The sequence below is a fragment of the Dysidea avara genome, chromosome 3, assembly GCF_963678975.1.
Source record: "Dysidea avara chromosome 3, odDysAvar1.4, whole genome shotgun sequence".
Classification (NCBI taxonomy): domain Eukaryota; kingdom Metazoa; phylum Porifera; class Demospongiae; order Dictyoceratida; family Dysideidae; genus Dysidea; species Dysidea avara.
This window is the reverse complement of record NC_089274.1, coordinates 25,432,357-25,447,261: the sequence shown is the minus strand read 5'-3', so window position 1 is coordinate 25,447,261 and position 14,905 is coordinate 25,432,357. Positions and strand designations below refer to the sequence as shown.

The following is a 14,905-nucleotide window of genomic DNA, read 5'->3' as shown; positions in this document are numbered from 1 at the left end:
GATCCCTGGGTTACCCAGACTTCTGTTACCCAAAGAGCAAATATTTGATTGTAAACTGTTTGCTCAATTAGAGCATTACATTGCAATGTTTTATTGAATGAATCTGCATAATGAATGGGTTGCATTCGTCAAAAGAGATCCAGTTACCTGGAACAATGGAGTTTGGGTATCTGTGAGACAATAGATATTCACAGCTTTAATATTACAAGCATTTTTGTTATACCAATAGCACAAATTATACTAGCAGAAGTTAGGTAATTATATGCAATAATGGACTACGTATATGGTCACTGTGTCAGTTTCTGTTTGAATTTATTCCATTCTAAATGTGAAGTAGTAAAATCCATCTGTGAATTAAATTGTTTGTTGGAAAGGATTTCATAAAGTTCTGCAGCTCTCTCATCAATCAGACCATTGATCTGTAGTTCCTGTTGGACTAGTTCAAAGTTGGAACTATCTACGAAGTTTGCTGAAATGGCTAAGGATTCTTCCAAGTTCTCTACTCTATGGGGGCATCCAGCTGGAACAAACAGAATCTCACCAGGACAGAGAATGCATTCTCGTGGTGTAACAAAAGCCAGTGCAGGATAGTCGGCTAAGTTGGACTCAGTAAAGTCTATGTCAAATGTTGGGTCCATTGTAGAATCTACCCGAGGGTACAAACAACAAGTGTCTTCTGGTGAAAAAAATGTCCACCTAAATGTGCAAATAAATGAGGACATATTATATGCTCACATATACAGTAAGTCATATACTCAAAAATTGAAGAAAAAAATTGTAGCTAAATTAGGACATAATAAAAAGTATAGTGAAATAAGGGAGGTTGCCTACACCTGCAGATACACTAGTGGTTTTTATACCCATGACTTTTCGAAATTTTCCTTCTCATTTTTGTAACATATAATTATGACTGGTAAACCAGTGCATACTGCATCAAAAGACAGAACAGTACCATAGTCTGAACATGTGTTCCGACTATCAATTACTCAAAATTGAAGTGGCCATTACATTTCATTTTCAACTGTTACAAATGAAGAACATTACAAGAAGCACCTCTGCAATCAAATCCAGTCACAATCTCCATTACAAATGTAGGGAAGTCATCATACAGTAAATCGACACCCTTTTCTATTAATATTAATGAGAACGCAAAGGTAAGGTGCATGATGTGCACATTGTACATGCTGTGGTATGCCTAAAGGCACCTGTTGCAACATCTAACAATGAAAAAATGAAAAAAATTAAGTCAGTAGCCTTAGCCATTATCGTGTCTCAAGGCATCAGGCAGGCAGGCAGTTAGTCATTAGAAAATTCTGTATATTTTTAAATCCCATAGCAACTGATTGGAAGCATTTTTGGTCGCTCTGAAGCTTAATTCCTAATCAACATTGCCAAGGCATTGTGAGGCTAGTAACATTTTTTGTAAGAAAGTACAAATCTCTACTATACCATACTGCACGATATCTAAATATTTGTGCTATCGAATCAAATAAAAGTCTACTAACATGCAGGGTTGCAATACTCATATGGTACAGAACTATGTAACTCAATCTATCTATGAGTTTACCTTTTCCTTCCTTGGAATAATGCCATCCAAAAGTTAGACCCAAAAGCATCAATATGCATTGCACTGAAGACGTCTTTTGGAGCAATGAACAGACTGGGCCAGCTGTTATAGTACATGCTGTCTGTCCCAGTACGTTGCAGGAAATCATTGGCAAAATATTTAGGAATAGTTAACTCTTGAGCCAATTCTGGTGCATAAAGGGGAAGACTCCAATCAAAGAGATAGCGAGTTTCTCCTTCCTTTGTAAGAGACGATATGAATTCTTCAACTGTGCAAGTATCAGCTGGCTCTAGTTTGGCCCACTCTGCTGAGTCTTGGACATGTCTTTTAAGAGGAGCCACTTGAGAACCAATAGCCTACAAAGAGAAAATATACTCACAAAAATTTTTTGTGATAAAAATTATATTTCCGTATGATTTACGTGAATGACTGCTCTATTAGAGTAGTTCAATCTTATGTAAAATCTTCCATTATAATTTTATGTATTTGCTACATCAAAATTTGCCAGCTTAGCACTATAAATTATGCTTTGCCTAAGCTTGCCATGACACCAGAGTTTCTTTAATGCCAACAATAAAGCAGTTTGCTATGTGCAATTCCTTACCAATTTAACATAGTCGATTGTCCAGGGAATTTTAGTCATGTGGCCGACCAGTCCAGTGATTATCACTGGAACATGGGCACTGGCATATGATGTGAAGAACTCTTGTAGTGATAAATCATCAACACTTCTTCGTTCCACCTAAATCAATACCACAATTTGTTATAACTACACATTAACTTACAAATTGACTAGGGGCCAGGAGCTGGCAAAGGGGAGGGGTACAAACAAGTTCAGGTCCATACCATTAAAAAGGGGAGGCCACTCTGAGCAGCTAGTATGTAACTAGTTACAATCTGTTATAGTTGATGTATACATATAGCAGCAAATACCCTCTCAGTATAGTGTTCACTGTTGAATTTTGCCACTTAGGTCATTGCAGAAGGTTATGAAGTCTTAAAAGCAGTTACAAAAGCTAATAATGGCTTATAACGTAAACACCTGCAAAATAATAATTATTTTTAGAGGCGCTTACTACGTACAGAGGTACTGGGTGACAGTTTGAATGTAAAGGGAGACGATATGTCTGGATTTTAATCTGAAAGTCAGTAATTCTAGAGCAATAAACTGATATTGGCTCTAATGGTAAATATAGCTCTTCTAAAAGGAAATGGTGGAGGGATGGGGGATGCATTTGTCCCAAATGCCCCATGCTGGATTTGCCCAGGCCATTGTTGACTGCTAAATGTACTAGTATTGCTGAACATCTGTTGGCACTATGTTTTAAAGGACACTTCACAAGTTTTGCTTTTTTAGTGCCTTGGCATATAAATGTGGAAGTAGGAGAAAAACAAGGTATAAAGAGCACTACACTCCAATAGAGCACTACACTCCAATAGAGCACTATACTCCAATAGAGCACTATACTCCAATAGAGCACTATACTCTAATTGAGAATTCACTGCTTTTACAAAAGACTTACACAAACAAAATACATTAGTAGTTTAGATGAAAGATATTTTACTTACATGCATCCACATTACAAAATTCCTTTTAATGAGGTGAACACTGAAGCTTAATTGATGGGATATTAATATTAAATTTCATACAATCAAACCTCTCTAATCCAATGCTCAATGGGAACCATAAATTTTGCTCCTCTGTAATCCGACATTGTACAATATCTAGGATTATGCAGTAAATTACAGGTAAAACGGATCACACAATGTTAGAATTTGCAAGTATTACAGCTTTTCTACTATTATTGTCAACCAATTAAATGCTTTGGTTGCTTAAAAATTATTTTCTGTGATTGTTTTAATGCTGCCATTGGATTACAAAGGTCAAAAACAATGTACTTCCAAGTCTAAGGAATCAAGTTTTGTGTCGGATTATGGAGTACAGAGGTGTCAGATTACAGAGGCTGTTTTCTATACAAAAGTGTAGTTAAATGACATTTTGGTTGGATTAAAGAGGACTCTGAATTACGCAGGTGTCGGATTAGAGAGGTTTAACTGTACATATTTACACATTGTATATTGTTTCAACTGGTAACTTACTGGTACAGGGACAGGTAGTTTAGATGACACTAATGATGTAGAAGACAGTCTCAACTCCCTATCGTGATCAAATTTAATTTGTTTCTCCACTAATCTACAAAACCACAATGCCTTTGCCTCTTGCCTAATCTCAAGTGCCTTCTTGATCTTCTCTAATGCTTCACTGTAGTGGCCCAGCCGGGACAAGCAACCACCCAGTGTACAGTAGGTTGAGAAATCATTTTCACTATCTTGTTCTGATAATAAACTGTTCAAATGAATCACACAGTATGCTAAAAATTTCTTTGCTTCTGTTGACCTGAAAACAAAAGGAAAAGACAAAGTTTCATCTTAAATACTGATAGCTAATGTACCAAAGTAGGGACTTTTCCCTATGCTGTAATACCATCATTTATCTCTTGTTTCACTACCTTTTATTGCATAGGTCCCTAGCATAGGTCCCTACTTCATTTTTAAATTAACAATTTTTAAAAATACTAGTTGGTTTAGTTTTTTGTTGTGGCATAGCTAGCTACAGTGTAACTTGTATTAGTCCACTTGTATTTTCCATATCTGTAGGTATGGGGAAGGCAGATACCATCACTTATAAACATCTTGCCCATTTGCTCAGTGAGAAGTGGAGAGTTCCCCATATTCTGTGGTTATGGGCTGGCTTCGCTGTAGTTTGGAGTTCTCTTTGCTTCGCTCTTCAATAATGTGTATCAGGGGATCACGTTCTAGATCCAAGCATCCCTGTGTGCCTCCAGATGTCGACCTTACTGTTGTTGAGGGACACCTATTTCCTTAGAACAATAATGTTTTTATATTGTGCTTGCTTCTTTTTCTTATAAAAATATGTCTACCAGAACGATGGGGTTGGCTTTTTGTCAGCCCTTCTAGGTAGCTATTTGTCCCGTTTCACTTTAGGATATTTAGCTCAAAAATTTTCGCTTAGGCTCCTGGTAAAGAGGATAAGAATAAAGAATAAGAATGCAACTTGTAACTGTTCTATCATACATGACTGTTGTATTAGAGTATATCTTGAGTCAGCCAAGCTAGCTAGACCAATAAAGGGTGAGGTGATCTTGTTAGATTGTTAAAAGGTGGGGGCTCCATTATTAGTTCACCTACATCTTTATTTGAGGGGTGTGGTCGCAAACCTATCACGAACAGGATCCCAATCATGAAGTTGCAGATATCTAACTAGTATACCTCTTATAGAGCCAGGACTGATGAAATCCAACTCTGAAATAATTCTGTGGTGTTTAAATATGCTGCTGAAAAAGTGTTGATATGGAAAATTAACGCCTCGATATGGTTTCGTTGGACGAAGAAGACAAGCAGCCTGATTGAAGATAAAAGAAAAGACAAGGCGCAGAGGGCCTACACCTGTTGGAACCCCAAAAGGCACATCCCACTGGTGAGTTTGTTATTGTGGCGTAAAATGGTGGCTGTGCACTACTGCGTTTGACCTCTAGCCTTGCGACTGTGATCAGGAAGTCAGGGAAAGTTTTGAGTTTTGGCGATTTTTAAATTCTATATCCCACCACCTTTAAGTGTCATATGTATTATATGGACTAGTACTATTCTGTAAAGGTGATTTTTGTCGCGTAAAATGTCTCTAGGATAATTTTAAAAGGCAGGGCGGCGTACAAAATTTTTGGGCCAATTCCTACTTAAACGGTACTACTGTACCATTTGATACAAAGACTACATACCCAGAGACAGTTACTGTTCACAGTACGTTATTTCAAGAGTACACATCATTGTTGACAAATCGTGAATAGTAGTTCACATCAGAATTGCATTCCATACCTTTTGTAAAAATCTTAATGTACATCTCAGAAAGCAACTATAATTCATCTAGAAACAACAGTAAATGGATATATATATATATATATATATTGTTTTTGTCACAAATGAAAATTGCTGTTTTGCTTATATCCATGGTTTTCCCTGTTGTCAAGAGTTCATAATATAATATTATATAGTAGTAGGGGTTTATGATGGGTCAAGTTTACGATCTGATGTTCTTTATCCCATTCAGACAGCAAAGGACCAGTGATTTTAGCTTCATTGATATTTCACACTTTACCAGCTATCAGGTGAGACTGCAATGAAATGCAGCAAACATTAGAATACAGATGGCACTATAGTACCTAGTAACAAAATTTCAAAAGCTATAAAGCTTATAATGGCTTATGTGGTAAATTTTCTTTCATTTCTGTTTTTAAGGTGCTACTACACAATCCTTGAAACTATGTCACTATAATAATTTCTTGTTACAACTTTATAGCCTGATGTTGCATCCTGTGTTCATGACTATGTCCTTTACACATAATGGAAAAATTTAAATTTCTGTTTTCCTCACTCATGTGTGAAATATTGCAGTGGTTTTGTAAAGTGATGTGAGGTGCTGCAAACAGTCTCTGAGTGAATTCAGTACAAGATAATACACACAAACCAGTTTTCTGAAACATCTCAACCTATTCATGTCAACAAAACATGTAAAGTCTGTACTCTCCACACTCCTTATAGTGTCTTCTTAAGCTTACTTCGGATTTAGCTTACACCATTTCTGTTAGATTGTGCATGCTTATGTACCTAACCAGTAACACTGAGAAGTGCATTAACAGTACAGGGTTGCAGTATTTATTATAAGATCATAACAAGCTGTGCGATGTAGAGCACATGAGATGTAACAACAAAGAAATTAACATGACAATGAATGAAATGGTATTTTATGTGTACACATAGTGCTACTGCTACTAGTCAGCCATAAAGTTACGTATGCTATCTGGTACATCCTGGTAGAAAAATAACATTCTTTGTGGAACTATTTTTACGAAATACTTCCAACACTGAAATGTTAAACATTTTACAGATGTTCTACCAGGACTAGACTATATGCATTGTGTTAATTTCCATATGGCCAAACAATTCATTTCACAAATGATCCAATCTATATTCTATAAAATGGGTCTGATGGACAAAATGACCCGATATTCCAACCAAACCATATATTTTGTAGTGCATAGCCAGATCCTATAACTTGCTGGTTAAGGATGAAGCACCTAGTTCCATTTTTCCTCTACATGGCACCTATCGATTACAGCTATTATAAGGGTGTGCTCTGAACAACAGAACTGATTGTTACCTACAGAATTGTCAACAGCACCTGTATTATCAGCTTCCAGGGTACTGGTGAAGGACAAATGACACAGAACTCAGTCTAGGTGGTGTTCACAAATTACTGCCAGAACAAGTTCAAGGGGGTGTCACTCCAATACCTTCTGTACTATGATCTGCGACCATGGCCAAAATCAATTATCTCCCTTGACTGTCATCAAAATTTTGTCTTGACCTTTGGCTTTATTCTGTTTATTTTTTGTGCACCACTTACTTGTGAAGATTTGACCGTCTTCAGAAAACGTCTTGATCATTGTCCTTTGCTTAAAACAGGCCTTGTCCATTGACCATTTGTTTTGACCACAGTTGCAGATCGTGGTACAGAGTCACCCCATTGAAATTACTATTATTATCTATGATACAATTCAGTACAAAACTCTATCCCAACAGATTTATATAGTACCCCAGGTATGTGGGGTTTATAAATATATGAGACCAAATACTGCACTTGTAATGATGTTGACAAAACGCATACGATGTGTCCTATACCTGGAGATGCATCTTATCCGAGTTCTGGGACTAATAACAGTAGAAATGCTTGACTGAACAGTTTGCCCATCACGTGATCTCCTCCTCCACCATCGTGCCAGCAGCACATCCACATCGCTCACATCACCTTGCAACAGCTTAGCGTCTCGTGGTGAAACAGCGTCAAGGAGGTCTTCAGCACTAAATCCGCACAACTGTTTGCAATCTACGTCGGTAAATTTTGCAGTCTTCTTACAGCTTGGGACGAGGCCCGGGCTGTCCGAACAGTTGGGACGTTTAAATCCTCCTCTGATCATACTCGCATCATTATGCTGTTATGTGCTCATTGATCGTTTATTGAATGTTTCAGCCGAGATTTAAGCGCATCTCTTATTGACGCCGTACAACGCAACGTCTTCTCTGCAGTAAACGGATCAGTTGGAATATACGGCACCTGCTCCAAGCGCATTTGATATAATGAGATGGATATCTAGTGATTACCAAGGTCAACGTAAAAACATGTGATTCAATCTACTATGATCACGTGATGCGAAGTTTAGTAAAATAAAATGACAAACTGCGCTTGTATGACATCCATTTGCTTTTGAGACCGATCAAGTCCTCGTTGCCTCCTTGCTTTCCTCTCTCTTCTGTATGATGACAGGTGAGATATTATGACAGATGAGTAGCTATAGCTACTAGCTTTAATCATGCTGACATATAAATCAAAAGCAAGGTAGCTAGCTAGCTATGTATATAGCTAGTTTCTTCAATTGGAGTCTTAATAGTGTGTAGTGTAATAGATAATGTTACAAGTCATGGTGTATATGACATATATGCATAGTGTTGATCATCTTGCATTTTAAACATTAAGAGACCTCAGCCGGTATAGAAAGAGGGAGGCTGGGTAGTTTGGGGGCTAGAGTAAGGAAATATACAACTATACACATTTATTGTGACTAGAATAGCGAATTTTTGAGACTAATGTATTGTTGACGTGGTGTTGTGTGTGAGACTGGTATTCACTGTTAAACATGGGTGCATAGATGCCATGCATAGTATAGCTTTAATGCTAAGTCATATTCTATGCATTTATTGTGTATGAGTATACATGTGTAAATATCTGCACATTTTTAATGTAGTGATTATTTGACCTGTTAAGGTTACTATACTGACGGTGCACTGGATGCCATATTCTCAACAATTAAGTGCGCGCCCGTAACATGGGCTTACGAATAAATGCGTCATGAACATTATGTTTAAAGCCTTTGATCTTGTATGGCTTCTTAATCAACAACCCAGGATTCAGCTCAACACGAACGTACTATATGTATACTGCTCTTCGTAGATAAGATATGGAATTCACATGTATGTAATGTATTCATGGCTTTTATAGGCACAGGCTTGGATTACAAACCCCCAATTGATGAGGCATATCCAACAGCACAAGGAGGAGGTAAATGTGTACTGTGTTGTCAAGTTGTGATTGGTTTACTTCCATGTATATTAAATTTTTTGGCATTGTATATATCACCCATGCATGCATATATGCATGACCACACACATTGCATAAGTTCTTTTCTTTCAAGCTCTCCTTCGAGCTAGTATTCTTGCTTACTGCTCTTTTAACTAAGGATGCCACTACTGCATCAGTCTGCACATTGACCATTTAGTCTTGATATGCTTTATTATTTAATACTGACAAAATTCAAGTGCATGTAAGTCCCACTGTTTTATAAAGATGTTATAAAAGCAGCTTTTACCACAAATAATGTGTGTACCTGCAGGTTCACCTTAGAGTGTTATTTTTAGTGATGCATCGATAAGAGATTTTGCTGATTATTTGATTAGCCGATATTTAATTTCACATGCCAATATATCTGATCTGTACCATAATTTAACATTTGTTTTTCTAAGTTGTCATTTAAGATTTTTGTCTTATTTTTATGATAAGACTATCATCAGGTTGAGTAAAAGTAATTGGCTAATTAGTCTACTAATAATTACCTATACCAATATTGCTGAAGTTCAGCTGATAAACCAATTTCCAATTATTTACTGATTAGTCGGTGCATCACTAGTTATTTAATTATGTATTCAATGTTCCAATGGAGCTAGTTATTGTGCTTTTTAAAAGATGCATGCACTGTAGACAGCTTTACATATAGGCATGCCAGTAGTGGCAAAATACATGCAGATTTAGACTTTTCAGTCTGATGCTTAACCGACAAAAAATATTGGGTCTCTACATGCCTCTTTGTGCATGTTTGTGGGTGTGTGTGAGTTCATAAGTGCACATGAACGCGTATAATGGTTTCTAACAAAACCAGTCTGTGTAACGCATAAGTGAGTGTGTATTATATTTTGACACTCTATTACATTTACATGTAAGACACTATACCAAGTATAGTTCTGGATATCAGCTAACATATAGAAATTAGATACTATATAGTTAATGTAACAATAAACAATACAGGTACATTACCAATTCAAAATCTATGTGCAAATATTAAAGATCTGGAGTCATGTTTGAACACACACAGACGTGTCAAAGAACCCACAAAAGCTGGAATCTGGATATCCCTTTGCATTCAACCTAAATTTGAATGACATTGACTTCTCAGTGAAAAATAAACCCTGTACATAGTACAGGCTTGCACTTTCTGGAGGAAATAATAGAGCATGTTGGGCCGATAGACCTCCTGAAAGTGGCAACTAACATCATTCAATAATACAATACCAACTCACCAGCAATATCTCATAATCGATTGAAGTATGTAATCTCTACCATTGATGAAAGTGTGTGCAAGTAAGTGTCCATGAGGCTGAGCTAAGGGTTGTGCATCTGATTAGACTCCTTTCGATTGCCTTTATAAGAGTAGTATGTACTAAAGATTGGACACTGAGACATTAATTGGGGCAACAATTTTCCCAACTTTAAGAAGTAGATGACCATTGCCAAATATACTTGTCTGAATAATCAATAGAACTGAGTAAACCAGTAACACTTTCCCAGCACTCATACAACAGATAATGTAAAACACCATGAAGTAATGTGGAACAGTTCCAACTTGATTGATTAAATTAATGGGGGCTTGCAATTTATTAAACATAGAAATTTGAAAACAAACACAACAGACGTTTATTTAAAGCCCTAGTCTAGTCAAGAGGGTATGGTTGGGATCAGGTTGAGATCAAGCTGATTGTAACAGTGTATCAACGAAGACTTGCCCACCTTGATGTCATCACCCATGAGGATGAATTTGAGGTAAATGTTTACCTTCCCATAAGACATTACTTGACTAGATGACGTCGAGTTGATGAGGTTGTCTTGTGTCCCTGTGAGTGCAACCTGCTTGTTCTACCTTGTTAATGACAAAGGGTATGGCACAAGTGTGAATTATGTAATGGATAGTTCAGCACAGTTTGACACACACAAGGGTATCATAAAATCTTTATCTTGGTATATTGTAGTTATAGCTGAAATAAAAGTGGTTTAGGTACGTGTTACCAGAAGAACTGCATCAAGGAGCATATTAAGATAATTAAATTGAAGTTTGATTACTGTGGTTTCATCACACATTATGCACATGTTTGGTTTATTCTTATTTGGCTACCATTTGTATGGACTAGCTGGAATAACATTTTTACAATGCCATATGGCTTTGCTAGTCACAAACAACAATGAAAGGGGACTGTAGAAACCCTTATACTGTGCAATTGAATAATTAAATTAGAAACCCTTGATTGTTGGTTCCACAATGTGCCTGTTATAGCCACAGTCACAAGTTTTTTGTGCATACTGACTTGCCAGCACACTAGTACATGACGTATTATTCAGTAAGCTACTGATCTAACTACATATTAACTGAAATGTTGTAATGGCATCTTATCTGGCATTGTATCATTGGTGATCATGATATCAAGAGTACATAATGTATAAGAAAATATTTCTTGTATATGCTACAGAGTATCCACCACCTCAAGTTGGATATCCCCCACCTCAAACAGGGTACCCCCCACCTCAAGCTGGGTACCCCCCACCTCAGGCTGGGTACCCCCCAGGGTATACTCCTAACCAACAAGCAACATATCCACCAACAGAGCCAGTACCACCTCCATATCCTGGACAAAGTGGGGACTACCAACCACCACCCCCAGCTCCTCCACCAGAACAGCAACCTCAAGTGAGATAATTACCTTTAATACAATGTCACTTTTCAACAACATACTTCATTGTACAGCTAGTAGCAATGGTTATCAACATTGCCTAACGGAGGGTTGCAGCGCTCAAGATATATGCAATATCCATCATTTATCCGATAAAGCTATTAGCGCCAGTTATCAGTATGACTTAAAATATCAGGGCACTTGCTACAGCTGTTACTGTTACAACAAGAGTTTTGTATAGAAAACCACTTGGCAGTAAAATTAACAACATTGACAAAACTGCACCTCAGTTGTATTGACAGAAAATTAATTGAATACATGCAGTATTCATTTTCAGTTCAGAATGAGTGTTTGAATGTTGGAGGATGAGAATAATAAAGTTTATGAAGATTTTTTCTATTGCATCATTAATTAGTTTGTTAATATGTCTGAGCTGCTTGTATATGTGATATAGCAACAATAGTAAACAATTCTGTATAGTGGAATCTCTCGGACACTTTGGGATCCCAGCTGATTTCAATGAAATTTTACTGTAGTTGTCCTATACTCTCCTATTTCAGAGGTAACATTGTATTGGTAGAGGTCTATAAGGGGCTCAGAAACTTTCCTTCATAGAGAGGATAAATGTACAGTGTCCTTAATATACAGAGAGTCCTTTAAGAGAAGCTTCATTGTATATAATCATGGTCAGGTGGTATGCTAATTTATCAATAAGGGAACAGAATGATGTCACATATTTTTTGTCTAGTCTAATATCATCGTCGTGACTCAGCCAACTCAACCCACAATTGTACATCAAAGATCCACCATACCTGACTATACTGTACTGTCGATCGTCATGACCGTTGTGTGCATCTTCTGTAACTTGTGTGCTCTTGCCTGTACCATCCCTGCCATCTTCCTTTCTGTTCAGGTATGTGTGAGAATATAATGTATTGTAAGAATGTAGGATCTGCATAACAATGATATTTGTGTAACAATACGTACATCAGTTTACATATACAGTGTTGACTTGTTACTTTAAACCAACATTTGAATAGTATAATAGTGTGTTTTGGAGTTTTAATCAATAGCTATGCATGCACACTTAGGCTCAGTGTATGGTATGGAGTATTCTCTTGTGTATTCATTGTTCTGTTTCTGCTATTATTGCATGTTTTGAGACAGTCTGTGACATGTTTATCAAGTGCACACTATTACTATCTGTTACTAGCGTTGTGTAGTTGCAGGTGTAGGAAAATAGTTGAACTGAAGACACATCACTGTAACAAATCATTGAAAAAAGTTTCCTAACTATATAATAATAAAGTTCGTATTTCTAGATAATACTTTCATTCCTATTTTTAATACTGTATACGTACAAATTTTTGATGGACATGATTTTTGCAGATTTCACGGTTGCTTGGCTTCAACAAAATTTCATCCTTGAACATTAACAGTTATCAGGGCTAGCTGGTTAGCCAACTCTATGCTTTCTAATATGCAAGCTAATAAATTTTCCAAGCTAAGTACCCCATTCATGCCCATTGCACACTGTTATATTTAAAAGGCAACTCCTTATTGTTTTAGTGTAAAAATACAGACCTTCTTATTAGATTTAATTAAATGCATGATTGGCCAATACCATCAATGAAAACAGTGACCCTTGAAAATAAAACTGCAAAAATTCTGAGGTTTGTTGATCCGCAAAAATTATGTAAGCTTACCTCGAAAATTTGTTGCAACCACCTTGAATTTATGTAAATCACCATGTGCTGTCAATATCATTGTCGTCATTGCAATTTCATGGCTGCCATATTTTGATTTCATGATTATTAAAACATTATGCGGCTTCTCTGGATTGTTTACAGCTTCGCTGTTGGCATGGATAGCTTAATATGTTATCATGATAGTATAACTGTTGACTGTAATTGTTTGCAGGCTAAGGAAGAAGAAGCAAAAGGAGACCATGTCAGTGCTCTACAACATGCAAGAACTGCTTTGTACCTCAATATTGCTGCTGTGATATTTGCTGTTGTGGTGTGGATAGTTTGGATTGCAGCTGTAGCAGCTTCTGCCTAACTGAATAACTAGCACACACTGATGCACTAACTAATTTGTAGCTTTTAAGTATGTGGGGGCAAGTGGATTTAGCCGTTATACTGTTAATTTTTTTCTTGTATAAAAGGTGTAAAAATAATATAGCTAACACGTTATAATTTTACAGTTTAGCGGTGTTACATGGTAAAAGTATAAGCCTGTTAAAAATGTCCTGGCCATATGCTATCTGATCTGAGCTGTTACAACTTTCCCCACCCTGGGGCTATAACTTTTGGAAGCTGCAATAGCAAAGTCAAATAGAACACCTTGCACATTATGAGGTGGGGAGATAGTGGAGGCTGCATGAATGATTTTTCACACCAAAATATTATATGTCATAATACCTTGTATCGTCCCATGTAATAACACCCTCAGGTGGGGCATATCATTAACCTTGTATAGACACTATAGTCTAGATCAAGTGTTTTGATTGTCTTTATATCATTTACACGCACACACCTATACACAATGGCACTATACCAAACAACACATGTCACAAGGAGTACTACATAGCTATAATAATGAGGGAAAGTCTTGAGGAAGGTTTCGTGATGTGATGAAAACTTGCATTGTGTGATTTGGGAATATGCTGCTATACACTAACTTGCTCAGTAACGTATATCATGTACAGGCACACACACCAATAATGGTGAGATCTTTATTTCAATTCAGCTAACTGTGTACATGTGTGGCTGGTGTACCAGAAACTACCATGCACTTGGGATGGTTCTATGTGAATGGATGGTTCCAGGAGACGATATTTTATCTTACACTGAGTGTACTGTTTGAACTTGATTAGGTGGAGAGTATGCCGACAAATTAAGTATTCAGTGGTTTGTAGAATTTGATTTGTCTGTGAGGTAATGGCACTTCTATTTTTCTTTGGGACCCCTTTCTGTCAAGCCAATGTTGATACAATGACAGTGATAATTTTTTCACAGCGTTACTAACAAAATAATAGGAGGCTAAAGCGTTTTCCTGTTAGGCATACCTATCTCTTGTTGTATTCCAAGAGGAATTACTCTATGTTCGCTGATGAAGTCATACATGACACACGTGTTGTACATTGAGTGGATGTTCTTTCAAGTTTATACAAGTGTACGTGGGTTATTTTCAGGAGGGTGTGCCGGTGTGTGCGTAGTGTGGTGTGTGTGTTGGAAACTTCTGTTTTAAAGAGTTCTAGAAGCCTTTGCTATTCAGTGGGCTGCAGCACTGGATTGGAATACTTACTTGTTTCTCATCCTGTCCACATATTCAACCCAGTGCCTCAAATTGCTTTGTAAATCACAGCATAATTTGATACATGCGCATGCTGGATTGCCGATCCCTTTGCAGCACGGAAAATATCCCTTA

At 37.0% G+C, this 14,905-nt stretch overlaps 2 protein-coding genes across 2 annotated transcripts; one reads left to right on the top strand and one right to left on the bottom strand.

Annotated features, from left to right (window-relative positions):
• Nucleotides 1-161: 161 nt before the first annotated feature.
• On the bottom strand, nucleotides 162-7,858 carry LOC136250457 (lysine-specific demethylase 8-like). The gene is made up of 5 exons (XM_066042663.1): nucleotides 7,325-7,858; nucleotides 3,668-3,965; nucleotides 2,172-2,309; nucleotides 1,568-1,923; nucleotides 162-696 (listed from the first exon to the last, which is right to left on the bottom strand). Exons 1-5 carry the CDS (start codon nucleotides 7,618-7,620, stop codon nucleotides 288-290), a joined length of 1,497 nt encoding a protein of 498 aa, XP_065898735.1. The 5' UTR covers nucleotides 7,621-7,858; the 3' UTR covers nucleotides 162-287.
• LOC136250460 (calcium-binding protein P-like) lies at nucleotides 7,679-13,652 on the top strand. The gene is made up of 5 exons (XM_066042669.1): nucleotides 7,679-7,967; nucleotides 8,700-8,759; nucleotides 11,273-11,490; nucleotides 12,222-12,386; nucleotides 13,394-13,652. The coding sequence occupies exons 1-5, from the start codon at nucleotides 7,958-7,960 to the stop codon at nucleotides 13,532-13,534; spliced, it is 594 nt and encodes a 197-aa protein (XP_065898741.1). The 5' UTR covers nucleotides 7,679-7,957; the 3' UTR covers nucleotides 13,535-13,652.
• Nucleotides 13,653-14,905: the final 1,253 nt, after the last annotated feature.

Bases quoted from the DNA above. Each gene is read 5' to 3' on its own strand.
- LOC136250457 (XM_066042663.1), bottom strand. From the start codon at position 7,620: ATGATCAGAGGAGGATTTAAACGTCCCAACTGTTCGGACAGCCCGGGC. The intron at 3,966-7,324 runs GTATAGGACACA...TTTTGTTTTCAG, and splicing joins CGGATAAGATGCATCTCCAG to GTCAACAGAAGCAAAGAAAT. The intron at 1,924-2,171 runs GTAAGGAATTGC...TTCTCTTTGTAG, and splicing joins CAATCGACTATGTTAAATTG to GCTATTGGTTCTCAAGTGGC.
- LOC136250460 (XM_066042669.1), top strand. The intron at 8,760-11,272 runs GTAAATGTGTAC...TATATGCTACAG, and splicing joins TCCAACAGCACAAGGAGGAG to AGTATCCACCACCTCAAGTT. The intron at 12,387-13,393 runs GTATGTGTGAGA...AATTGTTTGCAG, and splicing joins CCATCTTCCTTTCTGTTCAG to GCTAAGGAAGAAGAAGCAAA.